The sequence below is a fragment of the Arvicola amphibius genome, chromosome 11 (genome assembly GCF_903992535.2).
Source record: "Arvicola amphibius chromosome 11, mArvAmp1.2, whole genome shotgun sequence".
Classification (NCBI taxonomy): Eukaryota; Metazoa; Chordata; class Mammalia; order Rodentia; family Cricetidae; genus Arvicola; species Arvicola amphibius.
In genome coordinates, this window is record NC_052057.2 from 107,349,358 (window position 1) to 107,374,856 (window position 25,499).

At 42.0% G+C, this 25,499-nt stretch overlaps 1 protein-coding gene across 3 annotated transcripts in view; it reads right to left on the minus strand.

Moving 5' to 3' along the window:
- The window catches only part of Tmem245 (transmembrane protein 245), an 83,285-nt gene that overhangs the window by 42,616 nt on the left and 15,170 nt on the right, over positions 1–25,499 (minus strand). For 2 of the 3 annotated variants that reach the window (XM_038347162.2, XM_038347161.2), the window contains exons 4-8: positions 16,659–16,775; positions 14,911–15,147; positions 12,766–12,935; positions 6,709–6,813; positions 2,215–2,297 (exon numbers count right to left, since the gene is read on the minus strand). In XM_038347162.2, the coding sequence (XP_038203090.1) occupies positions 2,215–2,297; positions 6,709–6,813; positions 12,766–12,935; positions 14,911–15,147; positions 16,659–16,775 (712 nt within the window). The remainder of the gene's footprint in view (positions 1–2,214; positions 2,298–6,708; positions 6,814–12,765; positions 12,936–14,910; positions 15,148–16,658; positions 16,776–25,499) is intronic. The other variant, XM_038347164.2, reaches the window with a different exon arrangement.

Genomic DNA, 25,499 nt, shown 5'->3' on the forward strand with positions numbered 1-25,499 from the left:
TCTTCTGGTCTGCAGGCACACACACAGACAGAATATTGCATACTAAATAAATAAATAAATAAATAAATAAACAAACAAACAAACAAATTTTTAAAAAAGTAACACATAGACAGATGACCCTCCTCCATCATGTCGCTGTGGGAGCGAGCTCTGAGGTCTCTTTTGCTCAAGCTTCCCTCGGTGTGACAGTCAATCAACTTCCTGCTGCCTACAAAAAAGACTCAGCACTCTCAGCTACAGCACTGTATCTGGCTGCACACTGCCACGCTCCCTGTCATGAGAATAACGGACTGAACCCCTGAAACTGTAAGCAAAGTACCCCAATTAAATGTTTTCTTTATAAGAGTTGCCGTGGTCATGGTGTCTCTCAAGCAACAGAAAATCCAAACTAAGACAGAAGTTGGTACTAGAGACTAGGGAACTGCTGTGATAGGTCTGACTATCCATGGTGGTTTCAACACGCATGACAAATATGGCATGCATGACAATTCCGACACGTGACAAATTTCTACACGCGCGGCAGAAATGACGTGTGACAGAACCGACATGTGTGGTGGAAGACGGCATGTGCGGCAGAATCTACATGTGTGGCAGGTCTGACAAATATGGCATGCATGACAATTCCGACACGCGTGACAGAAATAGCACACACGACGGGATTGGCATGTGTGGTAGAGATGACAGAATCGACATGTGTGGCAGAGACAGATACAACAAGGGGATGAGGCAGGACTGACTAACAGACAAGAATCTGGTGTGGGGCTTTATATTATTCTTAAGTTTTATCTTTTCATGTTGTACCAGATTTCTTGGATGTTTTGTGTTAAGAATTTGTTGGATTTAACATTTTCTTTGACCAATGAATCTATTTCCTTTATAATATCCTCAATACCTGAGGGTCTTTCAGTGGTTATGCTTGTATCTGTAGTTCCTGTTTGTTTATCCAGATATTCTATTTCCATAATTCCCTTGGTTTGTATTTTCTTTATTTCCTCTATTTCAGTTTTCAAGTCTTGAACTGTTTGAACTGTTTGCTTCACCTGTTTGATTGTTCTTTTGGGGGTGGGCTTTGGGGTCTCTTGCTCAAGTCGACTTCCTGTTGCCTGAAGATGTACCACTCTCAGCTTCAGCACCACATCTGCCTGTTTGCCACCATTCTCCCCATTGTGATGATAATGGACTGACCCTCTGAAGCTCTAAGCAAGGCACCCCAATTAAACCTTTTCAAGAGTTGCGATGGTCATGGTGTCTCTTCATAGCAATAGAAGCCCTAACTAAGACACCTGCCTAGTCAGAAGAGGACATGAATCTGGAGCACTGAGGTATTCAACATCTGACAAGATTCTGAAAGTGTGGGTCATGGGCAACTAGCACCTAACCTGCTTGGGAACTTGTTAGAGAGGAAAATGCTTGAGCCCAATGCCAGATCTACTGAAAGAAAAATGTGTACCCTAAGAAGTCCTGCAGGTGTCTGAGACCCACAGGTCTAAGGAAGTGTAAAACTAAGGAAGAATCCAGAAATTAAGAGGCTAAACTAATTTTTTCCATCTTTTATCCACTGATCTTTTGATATGGAGTCTCTTCACAAAGCTCCAGCCACAGTAAGAACTGCAGTCTCCAGGTTTCTATATACTAGATACAAGTTTAATAGCTCTGGCTCCAATCATCCATGATTCACACAGAAAGACCAAAGCAATAGTATCTATGTGCTCATTTTTCTAAGGCTCAAATATGATGCGTGCTACCAAGCTGGCACATGGAAAAGAATCAGCGCACTATTACAGTCAACAGCCTCAATTCTTAGCAGCTTCATGGATGTGTGTGTATAAGATCATCATACCGAGATGCTGATCGCTACCAACAGCCACAAGAGTCAAGATGTTTAGAAAACGTTTTTTCATAAAGAGAAAAAAAAATAAACAGAAAATGTCAGGCATGGGGATATGTGCCTGCAATTTTGTTATTTGGGAGTCTGAGTGTTAGGTTAGTTAGGTCGGTCTGACCTTCAGAGTAATAGGAGAACTGTCCCTAATCTTAAGCCTACGTAAGCCTAATCTTAAACCTACTCCCTACATAATTCTAGTTTATCAAAGCTTTGGCAAACCGTATCTCTTCTTTTCCAATGTAGCTACACATCAATGAACACTGTTCTGTCCACACAGATGCTGTAACTAGGTCACCCAAGGGTATCCTTTTTCAAAACAGTAGTCTTACTTTGCCCACTCTGGGTGATTTGCTAGAGTTTCATTAATCAGATTGCTTGTGACTTCAATCATATGTACACTTTCTTGATGTACCTGTAATATAAGTAAAAAGAGAAAAAAAATCAGTAAGTAATAAACCTGATTTAAAATATCTTTTTCTACTCTGATAAGATGAAATAATTATGTATCTTGGTTTTATGAATTTAGAAGTGGCACTTACAAGTTGTTATACATAATGTCCTATGATATACACTGAAAGATATACATATATACCTTCCCTGTCTTCAAGAAGCTCAACAATCTGCCTTAAAAAAAAACCTCAAATACTTAACTCATAGACATAACAAAGCATCTAGTTCACACGTATATACATAAGTACAGATTATGTGCATGCTTATGTGTCTTCATATGCAATACCAAAACTGTGAGCTAATACAGTAACTGTGCATGGCGAGATACACAGACAAAAAAACCACCGCTATCTTCTGTGTAGTTCTGTATATAGAAAAGCCATTGGGAACAAAAATTGAACTTGTGATGGTTTAAATAACAATGGCCCCAATAGGTTCATATGTTCAAACGCTCAAGTCATCAGGGAGCAGAACTACTTGGAAGGATTAGGTGTGGCCTTGTTAGAAATGTGTCACTGGGGGTGGGCTTTGGGGTTTTAAAAACCTACACCAGATTTAGGCTGTCTTTCTGCTACCTGTGGAACAGGATGTAGCTCTCAGCCACCCAGCACCATGTCCCCCACCATAACGAAAAAGAACTAATCCTCTGAAACTGTAATCAAGCCCCCAATTAAGTGCTTTCCTTTGAAAGTGTTGCTTTGACCATGCTCTATCTTCACAGTAATAGAATGATGACTAAGACACTTGCCCAATAACTAACAAAATGAGGGGGATGAAGATGGGATAGACCAAGTCGAGGAAATGTTTTCTTTACCATTTTAGTTCACCTAAACTATAGACCTTTTAGGAGTTGTAGTTTTAACATATCTAAAACCTAAATCTTTAATCAATATAATTTACTTCAAGCTAATACTGACTTACATCCACTTGAAGTAACTGCTCATCAATGCAGCTCCATTTCCCCAGCCCTCTCTTTGTCCTGTGATATACCACGACACATACATACATGGATAGCTCATCTTTACAGAAGGTCCAGAACAATGTACCACAGGTTTTATTACAGTATTTAAACAAACTAAAAGAACACAGACAAGCCGGGCTGTGGTGGCGCACGCCTTTAATCCCAGCACTTGAGAGGCAGAGGCAGGTGGATCTCTGTGAGTTCGAGACCAGCCTAGTCAGGCACTAAAGCTGCAGAGAAACCCTGTCTTGAAAAAACCAAAAAAAAAAAAAAAAAAAAAAACCAAAAAAAAAAAAAGAACACAGACAAACAAGAAACTTTTCCATATGCCCATGTGCTTTCCCACTCCCGCCTATGGAACTAAGGTATCTCTGCTGTCCTTCTCTTCGGAAGTCATCTTTCGGTTTGTGTCCGTCTTAGAGATAAGGTCGCTACGAGGCTCCGGTGGGGTGACAGCTGTGCTCCATCACATTACTGTAGCTTTCCTTACAGTTCACATCTGCCACCTCTGCTGAGTTTATCTGGAAATGGTTCTCTTTTGCCTTTATTTTTATGAAAGGGAAGAGAATCAGGTGGGAACTGAAGTCAGTGTCTTGGGCACACTGACCTCGTGCTAGGCAACACGGCCATTCTTCAGCTCCTTAACCTTTAAAGAACAGTCTCATTAAACAAAAAATTCTTGGTTGTCAGGCTTATTGTTCTACACCTTTAACTTCATCACTTTGTTTTCTGGTATGACTTCTCAGTAAGAAAACTTTTAGCAATTGTTTTGTTCCCTAGGTGTGATGTGGCTACTTCCTTCAAGAGTTTCTTTTTAATCTCTGGCTTTGAACAGCTTCACTAGGATGATTATGTCTGTGTTCACTCTGAGGTTTGTTGAAATCTTTTGAACTAGTTGCTCTGTATCTACCACGAGATATTTTTAATTATTCTTTCTTCTAATAGTTGTTTGTATCTTTTTGCCTTCTTCTTCCCAGCTCTTACATGCCAACTGCACGCTATTAGCATGTTTGCTTGCACCTCTGAGCTCTGGTCACCCCCAGCTAGACGTCGCCACTATTTCACAGCTATGACTGACAACGTTTTCTGGAGAGATGTTTGCAAACACTTAAACACTCCAGACAGAACACTGACAACAAACAAAACCAAGTATTCCACTCAAGTCTAGCTCAGTTAACCTGCAAGCTTTACTCAAATTGCTCAAAGACATGTAGGTGAGGAGTTACCTACAAGAGAATGGGCAATTATACAGGTAACTTTAGCACCAAAGGGAAAAGTCACACCCCCGACTCAGTCACTAACGTCTTAAATATTCTCAGGAAGAAGAGTCCCCACGCTTTGGACAGCTGCATTGTGAGCCCGGTAGTTGTTCTGATTTCAGAACAGTAATGGCCATGCCATGCCTGAAGGATGACATTCCAGAAAGACACCAAGATCACAGGCAGCAAGAACAAAGCAGACGAATGAGGATGCACCAGAAATGCAGAGAACAACTCCTTCCGGAAAAGCTGCACAGTTTTGCTGTAGAATAGTTCCAAGTCAACACGACTCAAGGAATTACCTGGTCGTTCATCTGCCAATGGCTTTAAGTGGCATTAATAAGAACTTGATACTGTTTTATTCTTGTTTTTGGTGGAGAGGAAATCACAAAACAGTCTCAGTCTACTGCTGTCCCTAGGATATAGTGCCAAGGTCAAAACCAAAAGGATTTTCTGACAAAGTAGATGTGTGCTCAAAACAGAAGGTAGACTAAGACTGAACTGCACTTCCTACAACAGAACGGCTATGAGAAGAACAGCTTCTGATGTGGCATTTGAGGTACCTGTTAGACACTCAAGTGAACACTGTCTTGGTATTCCAGAAAACGATAGACTTTTATCAAAAGAAGATAAACCATATATCTAATAAACCTCCCTTAAAAGTTCAGTCCAGTTAAATCATAGACAAGAAAGAAATGGTTCAATATCAATGAATGAAGCTGATGGAAGCAAAATCTCCCTGCAGTACAGAATAAAGGAAGAGAAGAACTTGGCAGCGGGGCACGACTGAGGTGGGAGGACCCCATGTGAGGAAACAGAGAAGAACAAAAGGACGGAAAAGTGAAACAGCCAACAGAGGAAAGATCTCTGCGTGACACTAGAGCACTGCAGCTAACACATGACAAAAACACAGGAAGGGCTCATGTCTACACACGTACATGGAGTGGCGACACCTGACTGCTGCCTAAAGAGGAGACAGGAGCGGCACACCTGCTGGAAGAGACGAAGTGCTGGCAGAGTGGGCTGTCAGGGGCAAAAGTAAATAAACCACAACGGGCCTGACTGAAGAAGAGAATTTCTGGGTGGAGACAGCCCACAGCAAGCACAATGCAATGCTTCAGCAAACTGCTGCCATTAGATCATCTACTGGTGACAGTTACTAACGAGTCTGTGCGGACTGTTAAGATACCCATGATTTCAGGTACGCTTCACAATCTTCTGAAAACAGAACGCCAAAATCTGGAAGTGGAGTCAAGTAGATTCAGATAAGTAAAGATAAAAATTCACTGAAAGAGTGGGAGAAACTGCCCTCAGCACAGCACACCACTGTGAGGATAAAATGCAGCTGTGTTCTGGGGATGCCTTTCTCCATGAGAAAGGAAACAATCGGAAATAGGAAACACAATGTAAGCTGGAAGAATCTGAAAAGGAAAAAAAATAAAGATCCTATGTGAGCTGCCATGTGTTCCTAATGAGACCTCTCTCCTCCCCATGAGGGAAGTTAAATGGCCTCAGCCTTCTGAGGGTCTCCTATGGGTGTGACTTAAGGACAATCATGGCCATGCCATGGGCAGATGATAGCATTTCAAAATAGACAACAAAAGTACAGGCAACAAGGACGAAAACATGCACGTGAACCTGCAGCAGACGTAAGTGCTCCAGAAGCCCAGCGGCAGGAGCCGAGGCAGAGGTTCTAAAGGCAGGTGCACCAGCACAGCTGCACATGGTAGCACTCAGAAGACTGAGGCAGGAGTTGGAAGCTGGTGTCTACAATGCCAGCAGAAGGCATCCAGAACCCCAGGAGATAAGGAAGGAGGGAATACTGTACTAACTAGCTTAGAGGTCATGAGACTAGTTCAGAAACCACCTATGTTTAAGGCGGCCATGAGAATGGGAAGGATTAATTTCAGGATTCTTTTTTCTGAAGGTTTGATGACAAAATAAAATGTGTGCAAAAGAGCTTTAGAAGAAAATCATACTAGGCAGACCCGCAGCAAAATTATTAATGAATAAAATGGAAATACTTTAGTGGGTGGAGGTACTTCTGACAAGTCAAATAACATTTTCCATTCGCTTCTGCTAGCTTCTTCTGCATACACAACTCTAGGAACAAAGCCTTTGTTATAACAAGGTAGCCAGGTGGTGTACTTTACCTTTGCAGTCAGGAGAAGGGCTAAAAGAAGGGTTCCTATTACTAGCAAGAATATAATGAAAATGCTAATAATTTTATCTAACATCTTCTCCAACCAGATGATCATCTGCATGGAAATGAAAAAGAAAAATTACTTATCTTCAAAGTATCACTTAATAAACACTTGTATGTACTCAAATATCACAAATACCAGATATTCAGCATTGCAAAGCAAACTAAAGCATAATGATTAAAGCAGTAAAAGCTATAAGCAAATTAACTAATAGCATTAATTGCTGCTGTTATGTGGCAAGTTCGTTGCCACAGCTTTGGGAAGGCAGTCAGCCAGAACATTATCTACATGCACCTGAACTCTCACTGTGCTACATCCACATTTCAACCTCTAACTCATGAGACCTGATAAATACATTCTAAACCAAATGATGATGGTCTTGTCTCTTGAAGCTGTTTTACTGCTTAACCAACACAGATGGCTTTAGAGAAAGCGTGTCTCCTTGTGATGGTCATCTCTTAAAATAGGAGAAAAGACAGAGAGCAATTAATTCCAAATGCATTTTACTTTCATTGCATCAGAGTAATAAAGACAGTAACGGCTGATGCATGTAATGTTAAGGCAATAATAAATAGCAAATTCAGAGTAATGGCTCCCAGGTACCAGGTTTTGGGAGGTGGATGCAGTTCTAATGAGATGGACAGCAAATGAATAGTTTTTTGGGTTTTTGTTTTGTTTTTTAAATGAATGTGCTATAAAGGCTTTTAGATTTTAGAAAAAGTTAAATATATGTGTTTATTTACTGGGGGGGATGCACACAGGTGTCAGGGAGTGAGTATGGAGATCAGAGGACACAGGTTCTCTCCTTCCATCATGTGGCTTTCACAGACTGAACTCGGGTCACTACACTCGGTGAAAGATGGCTTTAACCACTAAACCATATTACCAGCCCCAGGACTTTTAGATATTTCACAATAAAATGCTTTTTAAAGTCCTGCTATTCTACTAGAAGTTTCTATATACATAAGTTTTATGACACAATTCTAACTCAATGAAGTACATTAATTCAATATATTAGCTATTCTTTGACTAATAATTAAAATTATTTTCTTCTTAAAATGTTATTTGATATTCTATCTTCGCTAGAACTTCTCTCACCTTTTACATCTTTAACATGTTTTCTGTACAGAATATGCAATGACAGACTTCTACACTTCCTACCATGCAAAGCCACCATTTAAAATTCAAAGTTAGACTTGATTTGACCAGTATTGCTAATGTGCCATACTGCAGCCTTCAACCCAAGTATGAGCTGTAATACTAAGTTTTTCCTAATTTAAACCGAAACTATGCTCTCTACACAGTGAGCAACATTTTCTTTTTTAAAAAACCACAACTTTTACATTTATTTCTTCAAAAGTTGAACTCTTCATATGTCTTCCATGAAGAACAGCGCCTTCGTTTAGTGCCATAGTGAACTCAGACACAAAAAGTTAATCTATGATGTTGACACTCAGAGCTTCAAACACAAGTTAAGCTTCAATGCATGCTACCAAAGCATCAGAGACAATGCAGAAATTAAAACAAAGGACAAGTTTCTAAGGTATGGAAGGTCAGGTGTCTTACTCTGAAGGTAAGCTCTAAAATCAATGAACTGAGACGTTTGCCATCAGGAAGCAACAGGACTCTAGTTCCTGAGGCAGCTCCCCAAGGAAAGGGCTGTTTCATTCCTTTCTACAGCCCCCAAACCCTGGAAACCAGGAGTACAGGTTGTATAAGAAACACAAAGTCATTCAGAGTTACAACCAGATTTGTTTCCATGAATAAGTTTCTGAAAGTAATACAGGAAGCATCTTTAGAAGCGTATTTTTAAATTAAAATAACCTACTGAGAAAGCACGGAGCCCTATCCTCCTATCAGGTATCAGTAGCATACAAACCACAGGATTCCACAAATATGCCCACCAGAATTACAAAAATCAGACTTCATAGTTTCAAGCTAGAGTAGATCTTCCCAGTTCCATCTCTGTCAGAAATTAGTACAAAGTACTTGCTTAAGACTTTGGAAACTCTTGTTCTTTCCGACCTGCCACACACTGAAGGGTGCTTTGCAGAGGTCCCTGTTCAGTTCCCAGCACCAACATGGCAGCTCAACTGTCTTTAACTCCACTTCCAGAGGATGTGATGCTCTCTTCTGGCTCCCAGTGCACCAGGCATGCATGTACACATACATATACACAGTGCAATACACACATACATACATACGTACAAATGTAATGGGTAAAACACTCATACACATTTCAAACGAGCAAGCAATCAGGACAGTAAATTTGGACAGAGGAAAAGAAGAAACTGCTGAGTGCATGAGTGAACAAGAGCAAAGAGAAACAGACAGAGGAAGACGGGGTCTCTATAAGAATGCTAGGAGCTGATCTTCCCCATGCTCACAGAGAGCAAAGCCAAACAAACTGTGACCATTACTGCTGGGCTGTGGAACACACATGGTCTCTATGAATTGCTCCAGTCTTTCTAGGCAATGACCAATTAGTAACCTTTAAGGTTTTGTTTTTAAAAGAAGAGGAACTATTTTAATATGGTGTGCTAAATATTTCAGATATAAAAAGATGCATTTTAAAAACTTAATTGCACTAGTCCTACTCTAAAACTTCTAACACAACTGGCTTTATCAAGTTATTAACAAATATCAGAAGCATGGTAGCACACGCCTTTAATCCCAGCATTCAAGAGGCAGAGGAAGGTGATCTCTGTAAGTTTGAGGCCAGCAAGTTCCAGGACAGCCAAGACTGTTACACAGAGAAACCTTGTCTCGAAAAACCGAAGGGAAAAAAAATATCCTTGTGCATTTCTCTAGAACACACACAGACATGCAGACTGCATCCCAACTATACACCAATGCTCTGACCACACTACACAAAATGAAAGACAGCAGTTACTTGCTCCCTTAGGAATCTTAAAACTAACTCTGTTTTTCAGCGATATATTAGGTTTATAAATTGGGTTTCTAACTCATTTAGTCTATTGAGGGTTGATCAAATAAAACAATGAATTTAATTCTTCTTTCTACCTTATCTTGAGGAAAATTCATTTCAATACACACCAACTAGGGAAACATACATAATCACTTGATTTTGATTAAAGATAATAAAATTTATGTTGTACTCTCTATATATATTCTAACTAGATATCTAGATAAATATAGATAGATGATAGATAGATAGACAGACAGACAGATAGGATTATACTCATGTCCTGACACTAACTAGGCTTATAGGAAACGAAGGACTAGACAACCATGTAGATATAGAATGAAGTTTATAATATAGTTTACACATTGCTTACTTGCAATGCAGTTTTAAAAGTTTAGGTATTGTCAAGTGTCCCCATTTCTTCACTTCAATGGGGTTGGGGAAGCAAATTCTAATCTCCATATTTAAAAGTCCAGAGATTTGGCTCTAGTAGTGTATGACAGCTTGCCATGCTCAAGGTCTGAATTTGACCCACAGCACCACAAAAACAAATACTGAATAAATTAATAAATATGAGTAAGTAAACAAGAACTGAAAAAATGTAGCTTTGGTGTAATTCCCCATCTTTAAGGTCTGTTACAGTATTTTTACTGAACCTAACTAAGCCTTGTATTTAAACAGAAAGCACATACATGATGCCACCTCTTGCAAACTGGTCCTAAGGATTTGAAAGCCAGTCAAATACTGCTCTGTCGTGACTAATGTCAGAGGCACAGCATTCCTCATGTAAGTAGCCCAGCATTAGGAATTTATATGAAATGTGCCTACCACAGTGCCATACCAAATCATGGAGAGCAGTTCCTACAGACAACTTCAGGACTAATGAAACAGAAAGTTAGATGTTAGAGGCCATGGCTTCAGGATTCTTGAAAGAAAGAAAGAAAGAAAGAAAGAAAGAAAGAAAGAAAGAAAGAAAGAAAGAAAGAAAGAAAGAAAGAAAGAAAGGAAGGAAGGAAGGAAGGAAGGAAGGAAGGGAGGGAAAGAGGCAAGGAGGGAGGGAGGGAGGGAAGGAAGGATGGAGGGAAGAATGGAGGGAGGGGAGGGGAGCGGACAGGAGGGGAAGGGAGGAAAATCTGTTTCTGGGATACTGGATTCACAGTTAATTTTTGTCACCTTGACACAGGCTAGAGTCATTTGAGAAGAGGGAACCTCAATTAAGAAAATGTCCCACCCAGACTTGTTTATGGGAAGCCTATGGAACATTTTCTTGATTTATAATTGATGTAGGAGGGCCCAGCCCACTGTGGGCAGTGCCACCCCTGGGCAGGTGGTCTTGAGTTGTATAAATAAGCAAGCTGAGCAAGCCAGGAAGAACAAGCCAGGAAGCAGTATTTCTCCATGATGGACTATTATTGAGACATGCAAGCTGAAATAGATCCTTTCCTCCCCAAGTTGTGATTTATCAAAATAAAAGCCCAAGTTTTGTCAATTTCTCTTTAAAAAAAAAAAGACAAATTCAACAAGTGTTTTACAGATTTGTCAGTTTTTAAAAGTTCCTGTGCCATTTATAGAAAAATATAGAGTTTTCTTCCTCTACCATAACCATAGCTTAATGTGTGTCACAAACCAAAGGAACCTACAGCTAGGTTTGGTGGTAGATGTCCACAATGCACTCAGGAGACTGAGGCAGGAAGATAGAAGCCAGGCTAGACTACAGAGCAAGACTCGAGAAAAAAGAGAAAGAGACCAGAGTTACCCCATTAATGAGGAAAGGCAAAGAAATCAATTCTATGGACAGAAATGCTATGAGACATAACTTAGTAAATGAAAAAAAGAGGCCCATTCATATCTAAGAGTTTGTAGAAATTTCAGAAAATGACTCTATGGCAGAATACATATTTCATGACCTTCCATAGCTTATAGTTAGAATTTTAAAAACAAATCTTAGTTTGACATGTGGACAGAAACACAGAATGAGAAAGGAGATGCTGAGGGGTGGGGCAGGGTATAAAATCCAGTAGTGAAAACCACACCCACGTGTTTATTACCTTCTTATTTAGCCAGTGCCAGAGCTGGAGGACAGGGGAGGTAAGAGAAGATAAGAACAGTGGGATATCATTAGAGAATGCAACAACAGCAGGAGAGAGAGTCTCTAAGAGCAGGGAGGAGGCTGTTGGGAAAGGAGAGGAAGGAACAGTGCATCACAGGGCTTAACACAATGCTGCTTTCCAGTCAGGATGGTGGAATGACAACCACAAGCGTTCCTGTAACACCTGTGCAGCCACAGCCTCTCCTGTGCAGAGCCTCTGCACAGCCAGTCCCTCTACCTATAATGCCTGCCTATGCTCAGTCGGCTCTGCTGACTTCCCCAAAGCTCCCCTTTCCTACCCCTGGGCAACCAAGGGCATTCTCACTCCGTGCTCCCACCTTGTCACACGAATGATTCTCTATACAAACTGTGGTCATAGCTGAATACACCAGACACATAAGATCTTGCTTATATTAACTCAGCAAACAGCCACATTGTGAGGTGTTACTGTACCCATTTCATTAACAATGAAATCAAGGCACAGAGAAGTTAAGCCATCTGTCCAAGGTCACAGGGCTAGTAAATAACCAAAGTGGGAGCCGAAGGTGGAGTGTGGACTTAGATTTCCTGTCCTTTAGCCAGTTTACGAAGTTCTCGGAAATCACCAATCTGGGCAGTAAGTCGAGCTTCTGTTTCTGGGGGTCCAGGACTGGTTAAGCTGTCCTGTAACTCAGCACAGTGTCTGACAAACAAGAATCACTCCAAAATATCCCGGCTCTGAGCCACCATCTCATTACCTAGACTTAAACAAGTCACTTCTCTCTGGGTTTCACTCTTAGCAAGAAGTCAATCTAGATGCTCTCTCCTTTAACAAGAAAAACAACTACAGTTGTATTTAAATGCACCCTATCTCATATGAACCATAATTCTAAGCTTTAAAGTTTCATGGAGAATTAGATATGAAGTACATTATCAACTAACATGTTATGAAATGGATCATTTCAAGCCATGGAACACATAAAATCCACTGAAGCGGCCAATCATACAATACCTTGCTATCAACTTTTAGTAAGAACTTTCCAAGCCCGATAATAGGCCATGGTGCTAACGCCTCCTGCCGCTCCTTCAGGAAGCACTCGACAATCTGCCACCACACGCGGCAGCGTTTCTCCAGGAAGCCCACCACTCCGAAGTGAATCACCAGCTTTTTAATTATCCAGACTACAGAGAAGATACAAACACAAAGGGCACAGATTTCAAAGCAGAATATGAAAAAGTTCCTTAGTTTCCATTCTAAATAGCAAAACTAGTACTAACACAAGATCATGCAGAAAAGGAAAGAGGAGGATCACAGGCATTTTAAACAGAAGGAACTAGCCAGGTGTCTTAGATGGGGTTTCCGCTGTGAAAAGACACCATGACCACGGCAACTCTTATAAAGGAAACCATTTAATTGGGGATGGCTTACAGTTTCAGAGGTTTAGTTCATTACCATCATGGTGGTGTGTAGGCAAGGTGCTGGAGAAGAAGCTGAGAGTTCTTTAACTCAATACACAGGCCACAGGAAGAGGCTGAGACTCACAAGATGTGGCAAGAGCTTCTGAGACCTCAAAGCCTGCCCCCACTGACACACTTCCTCCAACAATGCCACACTCACTTCCACAAGGCCACACCTCCTTATAGTGCCACTTTCTTTGAGTCAAGCATTCAAACACACAAATCTATGGGGGCCATTCCTATTCAACACACCACACCAGGTACACTTTCAGGTAAGCCCCACTAGCTAAACATCAGCTTCTTTTTGGAGCTGAATCCCAGGGTCAGTCAGGGTCCACTGTCTAGCCTACAAACATCATCAACTACAATGGCCTTCATAGCTTCCCTTTTCCTAAGGAAAACTGGGTCCTGACATTTACTGACTTCCTTGGCTATTACAGCTACTCTTCCCCAGGGGCTTTGTACACTGTTTTTTCAACTGTGCTCCTGTTTCTTCACATGATGCTGCTCTGTGCAACCTCTCTATGCAGCAGAGAAGCAAACTGTTAAAGCCAACTAGGAAGAGGCCAGAAGGGGTGCTCATCAATGAGGGTGGACCTATGTAATTGTTTCTTTCTATTATAATATCTCTAAAGGAAAACTGGGTCCTGACATTTACTGACTTCCTTGGCTATTACAGCTACTCTTCCCCAGGGGCTTTGTACACTGTTTTTTCAACTGTGCTCCTGTTTCTTCACATGATGCTGCTCTGTGCAACCTCTCTATGCAGCAGAGAAGCAAATTGTTAAAGCCAACTAGGAAGAGGCCAGAAGGGGTGCTCATCAATGAGGGTGGACCTATGTAATTGTTTCTTTCTACTATAATATCTCTAACTCCTGGGACCAATATTCTTAAGCCCAACCTTGTAATTTGCAGGGTCAGTGTGGTGGTTTGAATGAGAATGGATCCCATATGCTTATAGATTTGAATGTTTGATCCCCCGTTAGTAGAACTGTTTGGGAAGGATTAAGAGGTGTAGCCTTATTGGAGGAAGTAGACACAAGCAATATGAGTTAATGCTTTAAAAGTCCATGCCACTCCCAGATTGTACACTGTGTGTTGTGTGTGCCTGCCTGTCTCTCTCAGCCTCATAGCTGTTCTCTCAGCACGTAAGCTCTCAGCCACTACTCCAGTTCCACTTCTGCCTGCCTGCTGCCATGCTCCTCACCATGCAGGTCATGGACTCATCCTCTGGAACGATGATGAGCCTCTAACTAATGTTCTCTTTTGTACAGTGCCTTGGTCATGGTGTTGTGTCGCAGCAACAGAAAAGTCAAACACTCAGAATGACATAACAGTTCAAAAATTCTTTCATTAGGTTTTTGGGTTTTTTGCTTTGTTTTTATAGGTTTTGAAACAGGATCTCTCTATGTATCCCTGGCTGTCCTGGAATTCTCTAGGGCTCTTGCAGAGGACAGGGGCACATGTGTCTTACTCAAGTTCCAGAGGATCTAATACCCTTTTTGGGCCTCTACAGGCACACATAGGCAGGCAAGCACTCATATACATGAAATAAAAATATTTTTCTCATGACCTAAGTACAAACATACAACTATTTTAAGATGTCTATAAAATTATGTCAAATATTAAAATCCCATAGAAAGAAAGGAGAAAAAAAGCCTGTGGCAACAAGATAAAACATACTTAACCAAATAACAACCTGCAACAGGTACGGGCAGCAGCTGCACAATCCATAGGTTCAGCCAGAGCTGGACAGCAATGATGGCCCACACAAGAGACACAAAGTAAATGTCACTCGTTTTCTTCTTTCTGAGAAACGTCCCCATCTCAGGCCTCTGTCTGCCCAAAGTAGGTGAAGGAGAAGAGGGTGAGGAACGGGAGGACGATGAAGAAGAAGCAGACAATGCTGGGGGGGGCTCTCCCTTGTCTGTGGGTTCTAAAAAAACACAAAAACATAAAGTCACACACTGAGACAAGAGCAATATAAAATATACTGCACTGGCATCTGTAGCAGGATCACATTGGGTTCAAGAGACAGAATATTTGAACTAAAACTAATCTGTGGAAACTGTCCCATCAGCAGGGTTTGGATCTAGGGAAATCAGATTTTCTGGGAGATAGCAAATGTTCTAAATTTTACTCTATATGAATTAAATATTTTTGAGATTCATTTTTATTGTATTTGTATGGATGTTTTGCCTGCGTGTGTCTGTGCTCACTGGTCAAGGCTAAAAGTGAAGAACAGTAACTCTACTACCTAAGTATCATCCTTCTCTGATTTGGAAACATGGTTTCACATGTACAGAACAATATGTGTTTCTACTACTCTGGTTGGCTTTTTCCTAAATCCTACCTTCCTTAACACAAGAACTTAGCTCTTCAAAAATACCTTGCTATATTGGGTGAACTGAAGGATTGTTCAGCTGGTAAAGTATTTGGCACCTACGAAAAAGGGCTACAGTGTGTGTCTGCAATCCCAGGCACTGGAAAAGTAGGGACAGGGACATCTCTGGAGCTTGCTGACAAGCAAAGCAAGTCAATGGGTAAGCTCCAGGTACCATGAAAGACCTCACCTCAAAAGTTAGAGTGACTGAGGAAAATACTGACCTCGAACTCTGGCCTCTACACACACATGCATTCACTACACACATATACTAACCATATGCACTAAAAAGCAAAAAAAAAAAAAGTTTGCTGTAATATTCTCCACCTCTAATTACCCGTGGCACTAATAGGCATCTCAGCACAAACTGGAACAGACTTACACACTTCTGAACTCTGTCAAAGTATGGAATGATACAGCTCTAAACCTGGTATGAATCTACCAGCTAGAGCTAACAGAAGCCAGGCCCTACAAAGCAACCAGAGGGCCTGCTCTGGGAAGCCAGTAAATAGATACCGTATAAGGCATTCAAATTGTACTCTTACTTTGAGACAAGAGAAAGAATACCAGGGAAGCTTAAAAAAAAATGAATGCATAAAATGTGGAAAGGAAAAACACCCCACTGTAGACAGGGAGTTGGGAAGTGAAGGAAACGCATAAAAAACAGTACAAAACTAAACAAGGTAGAACTGACTGCTGGAGAAGGAGCACAAAATAAAAAACCTAGATAAGGAGAGCACAGAGTTGGGGTGGAACTATGGACGGTAAATGGGACACTAAGAGAAGAAGAGCCGTGTGAGTGCGAGACATAAGAAAAGCATGTTTTCAAGAGGCAAGGGAAAGAACCAAGATAGGAAACCCAAAAAGGCAAACAATCAGAAGCATGAGAACAAAAACAAACAAACAAAAAGGGAGGGATCACACTGTAAAACAGGAATGGGAGCGGAGCTGAGGAGCACCAGCAAGCCTGAGGTCCACTCCGTGCTGCCAGGCTGCTCTTCACTCTACTGCCTCCTTCTATCTCATTTTCTAGAATGCGTCTGAGCACCTCCTGACGTCATCACCTGCGGGCCGAGTGGAGGGCTGGTCTTCAGTGCCTGATTCGTACCCCGTGATGGAGATGGCCAAGTTTGCAAGAGTAGATGCTGCCATGGAGATCACTTGTCCTGGTAATTCGGCCCCTGTGGGGGTGGGGAGGAAGAAACACATACTTTTTAAAAAATCCTTAAAACAAATGAAAAAAAAAACAGGAACTAACCCCTGCCAATTTAAACCAAAACTATTTTCAATAGCAACAAACTAAAACAGTGACTTCTTAGCCACTGTGGGTCTTTACTAAGAAAGAATACTTCAAAACTGTCACCTGCAAGTCCCCGAACTTGCATTGTCTTCTTCATTTGAGAGCCCAATGATGGTAAGTTAAGTATGCCAGATACTTCACCTAAACAGCTAAATTCAAAATGCTAGGCTTTTATAACTTTACAAGATGATTTCAATGCACATTTCTGCTGGAAATCATTGCACACCAAGTCTGAGAGCTTCCAGGTTAAACTGGCTTATACTATTTTGTATTATTAGGTGCTGATACAGTATGGGGCAGACCACATTTCCTGTTCACAGTAAGGACATAACATAAATGAGTATGTAAATATATGGATGGATATTGTGCAAACACAGCCTACAAAGTACAAACTTCAACAAAGGAGGCAAAATCCACCATTGGGAAATCTAAACATTACTTGGTCCCCTGGTGTAGCACAAATTCTAATTGGCTTTAATAAGAAAACCCCATGCCAGATATAGGGGTAAATGCTAAAAGATCAGAGAAGCAGAGCAGCCAGTCACTAGTTCTGACCTCTACCGAATCCTCAGACCGAATGGACTGAATCTACTTTTAAACCTATCATATCTACCCTCTAAAATTCCTGCTGGATAATCCCCAAGTGTATCATTTGCACTGGATTCAAGTCAAGCATCTACTGGCAAGTGAGGCATATCTTTGATGGTCAATCACTTGGCAGGCTACGCAGACAGGGTAGACTAGCTCATACAGCACCAGGTTCTACTATATTTTCTTACACGCTAGAAGCTATTTCTTTGCAGCCAAAGTATCATATGCAAAGCAGTTTTCATCAAGCAAGTACACCTGTGCACTATGGGTAACAGAATGATACACTCTCATTTGAAAGCCACACAACTCCAACAACAAACACTCTACAGGTTTTCCTGCAGCTACTCAGTGAAGGTCCCCGAGTTCCTGAAGTCTGGTTTCTAAGTTAATGGCAAGCAGCAGCAGACATGGCCTCCTGTCCAGAACACTTCTGTATTTGTTGAGCACCTCCCCTGACCACACTGCTTCCATCTATGCCAAAGCCATGAACAGGTGTTTAGCTTTAAAAAAAAAAAAGTATAATTTCCAGATGCTAATGAATACCCCTACTCGTACCAGCTGCAGTGGATTCTATGACTTAAGGACTCTGGCCATTCTAACCAAACCATGGCCACTCACACAGATAGGACCTTACTTTTAGAAAGCCTGACAACAGAGAAGTCTGCCAATCATGGAAAATAACACAACTCTTCAGTGAGTCAAAGAATTATTAGCTCCAATTAACCCCACACAGCCACAAATTAAAAACTGCCATCTGCCTGAGATAAGAAGCCAGAGTCTCAAGTGGTCACTGAAATGCAGAGCCACCCGGCTCAAACATGTCCTGTCACAGCCTCCAATAAATGCCCCTGCAGCCGGAAAGAGTTTATTATAAGGCACTCAGAGAGAACTGTCACTCACAGTCTAGGAAGAAGACATAAATTGTGTCTGTAAGGGGACTTCAGTCTCCTGGCCTACAGACCCAGTCCTTCAGCAGTCGTCTACAACAGCAACATCTTCAAAACCGTAGTGCAATACTCTAGTCAAGACAGCAGCAGTGGCGTGAGCCATAGACGCGTCCTTCCCCTGCCCTCTCAGAACCCACACAGTGGCCTCCTGCCCTTAAGTATGCGACCAGTTCTGAGATGTACTAAGCTTACTCTTGCTTTTCTGGGGGACGGATGCAAGGAAACCTAGACACGGTCTGCAGTGGGTAGGAAGTGGCTGGATTCGGGGGAATGCATGCAGGGATAAACTGACAGATCACACAGCTGAAGGTGCCCTCCTCTCCAGGTTATCCCACAGGTAAGGGGCCAGGGTGAAGATTCTGGAAACTGGCGTTTTACTCAGGGTGAAGATTCTGGAAACTGGCGTTTTACTAAGACTTGGAGATGAAAGTTTCATGAACTGACTACAGCAGAGATCTCAGGAAGACCCCCCCCCAAAAAATCACAGTGTGAGGACACCTAATAACCCTGACAGTAAAGCGGGGGGAAGGGGGAAGATAGGTGGGACAATTTCCAGTCAAAATACAATATAAGACATTGCTCTCTCTTCTGAAGTAAGCAGAGTGGTCCTGAACAAATAATTTCTACATAAGCAATTTAATAAAAGGAGGTTCACCTGAAACACCCTATAAGGGAGCTTCCATGATGACTTTCAAATTTACAAATCTAAGAAGAGACTGGGCCATATGCTAACATAGGAGACAAGACTCTGAACTCGCATCCGCTGTAATGCTAAAACTAGAAGTTACAATCAATATGTTAAGAACTAACGTCAAATAGTGTAGAACATTTGAGGAGCACAAAGGATGGAAACGTAAACCGGGCAGTGGAGACACAGGCCTTTAATCCCAGCACTCGGGAGGCAGAGGCAGGTGAACCAGCGTGGTCTACAGAGTGAGTTCCAGAACAGCCATGGTTGCACAGAGAAACCCTGTCTCAAAAAGCAAACAAACAAACTAAAATTATGGAAACCTAATCCATGCTGGGAGCTTTGGAGACAGTTTCCAAAGGAGTTCTCTCCCCAGAATACTAGATCATTCTATTCTCTAACTCACTTAAACAATAGCAGCTACATAAAGGAACAGAAAAAGTCTATCTTGGGGGAGAGACTGGAGCTTAAATAATAATAGTAGCTACATGTTCCTAGACAAAAAAAGCAAAGCAGCATCCTCTCTGAAGGGCTTCAAGCAGTCAAGAAGGCAGAACACACATCTATGAGAGAAGTGGGCAGGTAATGGAAGTTGGAGGTCAGAGAGTGGAAAGCTAAAGAGTTTCTATACGTGGAGGAAGGCGAGTTCTTACCATGGGGCAGTGGTGAGAGAATCCCTGCCAACAAGCCCAGTCTCCTCACAGGTGAAGCCAGTTCAATAGAAATTCCTATTTTGTATGTGACTGAGTGGAAAGATAAAGAGCTCTGAACGCTTCCTAGGAGGTACTGAGCACATCTGAGCCGTCACAACAACAAAGCACTGCCACTGACAGCACACACTGCAGCACAAGCCACTAGCGTCTCCGTACACCCAGAGGACCTGCAGCCTCCATCCCTTTACTAGTACAGCTATGCCCTAAGACACAGTCTCCCCAGCAGACACGTTCATATCTTCTTTCAGAGTTAAGTTACATTCTGCACACCATAGACATTTGAATCTGAAAACTAAAACCAGCAAAACTACAGTGTAAAAGACTATTCGATTTGCTACGGTCAGTAAACTACACAGTGAACATCCAATGAAAACTATGCAGTCGCGTTCTGGGTCACACGGAGTGATTACCACACAGAGAAAATCAACAAAAGACACTTGAAAATTATGGACCCAAGACCTGGTAACTTCTCTTATCAAACAGATACACGCTTTAGTGAGTTCTATCTATGTGCCATGTTTCCGTGCTTCAAAACCCCAAGGTCTGGGCAGATGAATGCCAGGAATGAGATTCTAGGCAAGGTCATGGTACTAGATTTAAAAACCAGCTAAAAATAGTCATATAAACAAGGATTCATAACCTTGGGCTCAAGGTCTGGGGTGGGGATGGGGAAGCATACTCAGGCTTCAAGTATCAATCTACCTAGGGTCAGGGCCAGTATGAGGACAGCTACACAGGTCCAAAGCGGCCAGTGACAAGACAGAAACTCAGACGCTGAAACAAAGGAACCAAACATGAGATTAGATTAAAATCTATTGATACAACGAAGTCCACAAAGAGCAAATTGATTTCTCAATGTTGATAAGAAAACACAAGTTGATACAAGTATAAATAAGTATATTGTTCTGCTCTGTTCTCCAAGCGAAGCAGCAGTGAGAAACCAGAACTGCCTGCTGCTGGCACGAGGTACTGCACACATGGCCACCTGCTATCTGTAGTGACCTGTAAGAAGACTTCTGTGTCCCTAACTAACGGAAACACACCTTCCTCTCAAGAGCTTCTAGCGCAAAGTGCCCCGGCATGAGCAGTGGCTAGGCTCCTCTAGGCCTACAAAGCTGACAGAGCTGTAACTGGAGGTCAGGAGATGAACAGTGAGAAGCTGGCTTTGCTCCTCTCCCCTTTTCTATCTGAGCTTCACTGACCAAGCTTGCTCATTCATAGCATATGCTCTCCCAAGACTGAAGCAACTCCCGGGGCAGAGCAGAACAGTGACCAGCATCTTGATATTAGCATTGCTGCTCGACGCCAAGCAGCCTGATATTAGCGACACAGCTGAAGGCTGTTTTTCCTACTTTTTATCATTTTTCCTTCATTTTATTTTTAGTTTATATTCATGGGTATTACGCCTAACTGTATGTCTTTGTATCACATACATGCAATGCCCACAGAGGCTGGAAGAGGTGGCAGATACTCTGGAACCAGAATTACAGGTGGTTCTGAGCTGCCATGTGGGTGCTGGGAATAGAACTCAGGTCCTCTGGAAGAAGAGTCAGGGCTCTTACCTGCAGAGTCATCTCTCCAGCCCCTTATTTTTTTATTCGTTCAAATCTGTTTGTGTGTGTGTGTGTGTGTGTGTGTGAGAGAGAGAGAGAGAGAGAGAGAGAGAGACAGACAGACAGACAGACAGACAGACAGAATATAAGAAGTCAGAAGACATTGGATCCCATGAAGCAGAGTCAGAGTTATAGGCAGTTTTGAGTCACCTAATGTGGGTGCTGGGAGCTAAACTCTGATACTCTGAAAAAGCAGTGTATGCTCTTAACCACTGAGCCACCTTCCAGTCCTGGCTTTTCTTACTTTAAAGCCATCTCTCATATTCAGAAAAAATCCCTGAATCCAAGTATCAGACATATACAATATGATATCAGTCTCACTGGATTGCCTCAAAAGATAGGATGGCATATTTACACACCACCAGGGCCTCCTGCTTTAGAAAGAATAATGCCAGCCTTCTTGTGTCTCTACAAACCAAGGGAACACAGTGACACCTTTTTCCAGGGGTGGTGTTAGTTCATATTAAATGTAACTGTCACTGTAATACTATTGAAGAGGTGCCATGTAGCAAGGACCAGTAGTATCAAGAGCTGTCATGAGATATTGTAATGAGAAGGTGGGACACCAGATGTAGCACTTTGTATCAAACTTTTTACCCTTATTGTTATCTCAGTATAACCGCCCAGCCTGTGCAAAGACCAAGAAGCAGTCTAAGGAAAGAAGCAAGGCTAAGGCAGTAGGTTTCTACCAAGTCAAACAGTGTGCAGTGGGCAGAGAAGTGATGGACTAGGGATGAGTCAACCAGGCTAACGGGAAGAAGAAAGGTAATGACGACTACAGCTGGGGCAAGAAGGCCAGCTGCTGACACGTTCACTATGACTAATGCCTGCTCGTTCAATGTGACAAGGCAAGGAAAAGAACATGGGCTGAGGGTCAAGGACCTTGGCTGAAACCACAGCTCCACTGCATGACTCGAGGTGCCTCAACCTCTGAAATGCAGCATCTTCATCAACAGAGGGAGGCAACCGTCATTTTAGTGTTCTTTATTTGAGTCGTGTGGGATTTGTTTGTTTATTTTGCTGTTATTTGTGGATTGCTAAAGAGAGCCCATTCAAAAGTACCTCAAAAGCTGAAGTGATTGTTCAGTGATTATGAGTACTGGCTGCTCTTCCAAAAACATGGGTTCATTTCCCAGTATCCACATTATGGCTCCATCTATAACTACAGTTTGGGGGATGTGACCCCTCTTCTGGTCCTTGGGCACTGCATACACATGGTGTACAGATAAACATGCAGGCAAAACACCTATATACATAACAATGAAAATAAAATTGAAAAGAACCCTAGAAAGTTCTTATTCAGTGAGAGAACACATTTTCCCCCCTACATTATTTAGTGTTCCAGGAAACAGCACCCAAGAGTTCCCGAGGCCCAAGAGTCGAGCTCCTGAGTTTAGAGTGAACTGTTGAAATAAACTCAGTTTCTGGGCCCAGGAACCAAACAAACGTAGGCTTGAATTCCAATGAAATCCAGAAGCCTAACTGATGTGGGATTCTCTTCTGTATGCTATGAATATGTTTTATTACCATTGGTTATTAAAGAAACTGTTTCAGCCAAAGGCTTACTATAGTAAAGCCAGGCAGGAAATTCAAACAAAGATGTAGGGAGAAAGTAGACACAGTCAGAGGGACACCATGTAGCTGCCAAAGGAGACAGACGCCCCAGAAACTTTACCAGCAGGCCACAGCCCCTCGTGGTGATATACAGATTAATAGAAATGGGTTCATTTAAGATGTAAGAGTTACTTAATAAGGAGTAATAAATAAGAGGTAATAAGCCAAACAGTGTTAATATAGTGTCTGTGTGATTATTCGGGTCTGAGCGGCCAGGAGACAAACGAGCAGTCTCCTCCTACAATACCTAATTCTATGAGGGTAAGCGAGCTATGGATCACAAAGCTCCTAAAAGAGCCCAGAGGATGCAAAGCGGGTCATTCACCCAGGTGACCTCACACACATCCCAGGGCAGGCAAGGATCAGAACAGGCCCTGCTGAGGCAGCTCACTACAGCATTCCTGAAACAAGCACATTACAGCGCCATCTACAGAAAGAACAGGAACCCGGGGAGGGCTGCCCCTTTCCAGGCTAGATGACTTCAGTCTGCTCTATAGAGAATGCTAAAGACATGAGGGAAGCCCTGAAGAGCTCTATTTTATGACGCAGAGAGCTCTAAGTCAACCAACAGTGGCCTGCTCTGAAGCAGCAAAATCTCTGTTCCCAAAGATGATCTCTGCATTCATTCTCTTTCTTTCCCTGTGATGCCCTTTCCTGAGAGTCAATAGCCCAAGCATAAACGGGCTGGCATACCAACACACTAGTCTGGGTTGACCTCAGTCTCGTTTTCCCCATACACTAAGTTCTTGTTCTCAGAGTTTTCTAGGTGCCATCAATTAGGTGACTAGAAATTATACCTGGGCAGGGGAGGTGCTGAAAGCCTTTACTAGAAATCTGTGTTACTCATAAACAGTAAGCCCTCCGCACCACAGGGGAAGTTGTTGACTTCCTATACATACCAATCCGTGGGTGCTCAAAACCCTTACAAAATGACAGTGTTTGCATATAACCTATGCACAGCCTCACATATACGTCACATCTTCTCTAGATTATGCAGAATATCTAACATGTAAATGCCACATAACTGTGATAATATTGCATGATATATGCAAAAATGTCAAGGAAAGCATCTTTACATTTTCAATACAGATGCCTTTTTCCCAAAATATTTTCCATTTTCAGATGGCTGGATCCACAGACAAGAAACTGTAGAAACATTAAGGCTGATAGGACTTAACCCTATATCAGAGCAGCTGAAAGGGAAGCCACCCCAGAAGTGGGGAAAGGGTACCCAGAGCTGTCTGAATCACTGACACCCCAGGGAAGAAACAAGAAGGTAAAACAAAGCAGGACAAGTGAAAGTCACCAAATACTGCCCACTCCAGCCTTCCACACAGCCTGGGGCTCAACCACCCTGACAGAAGGCAGGTCACAACAGGAGATTGAAAGACAGCAAAATAGAAAATACAGTCTTCCGGATTTTCCACTGTCACAGAGATCTGTAACTATGGTTCTTCGTAGTTATTTTAAAGCCAATTTGGTCTATGTAGTAAGCTCCAGACAGCCAGGGCTACACAGTGAAATCTTGTCTCAAAACAGAAAAGAAAAAGAAATCTCACAGTTATCAGATACATACTTACCAAATAAACTAGAAACAACCTATAAAAACTCTTTCATAAGACATACGATCCCCATACAAGAGTGCTGCGTACTGCTGTGACTGGAGTAAACGCAATTGGGGCCTATGTTCAGTGACACAGGAAGACATCTCGGTATGAGCATGCCTAATACGTGGGTGACAAAAGGGAATGTTCATGGTGACCAGGAATTTTTGTGTTTTTTAAAAATAGATGCCAAGTGTGGTGACATATTGGAGGACCAGCCTGAGCTGTACATCAAGATCCTATGTTCCAAAGAGAAAAAGAAAAATCTAAAGCAGCACAGAAATCATTAGTTAAGGGCTGGAGAGATGGCTCAGGAGTCAAAAGCAAATGGCAAGAGTTAGTTTCCAGCACTCATGTCAAGCATCTCATAACGCCTGAAACGTCTGCTCCAGGGGATCTGACATGCCCTTCCAACCCCCATGGACACCTGCGCACGTGTGCCATACAGAACATATGCGCTCTCCCTCCCCCCCCCGTCTCTGTCTCTGTCTCTCTGTCTCTGTCTCTCTGTCTCTGTCTCTGTCTCTGTCTCTCTCTCTCTCTCTCACACACACACACACACACACCTTTAAAAACAAAAGCATTAGTTAGCAAACTAATGCCAAGAAACAAATTCAGCAGAGATGAAGGGCACAGTATCGGCATAATACAAAATATATTATATTTCTAACTAAATACTAAGAATGCATCATACAAAATGGAAACTCAGAAAGCCCTTTTTATAATAAGGAATAGATTAAACCAAGAAGATACAACACTTAAACATAATATTACAGAAAGATATTAAAGAATAAATACATGGAGATGCATTCCAGATTCATGAACTGGGAGGTTG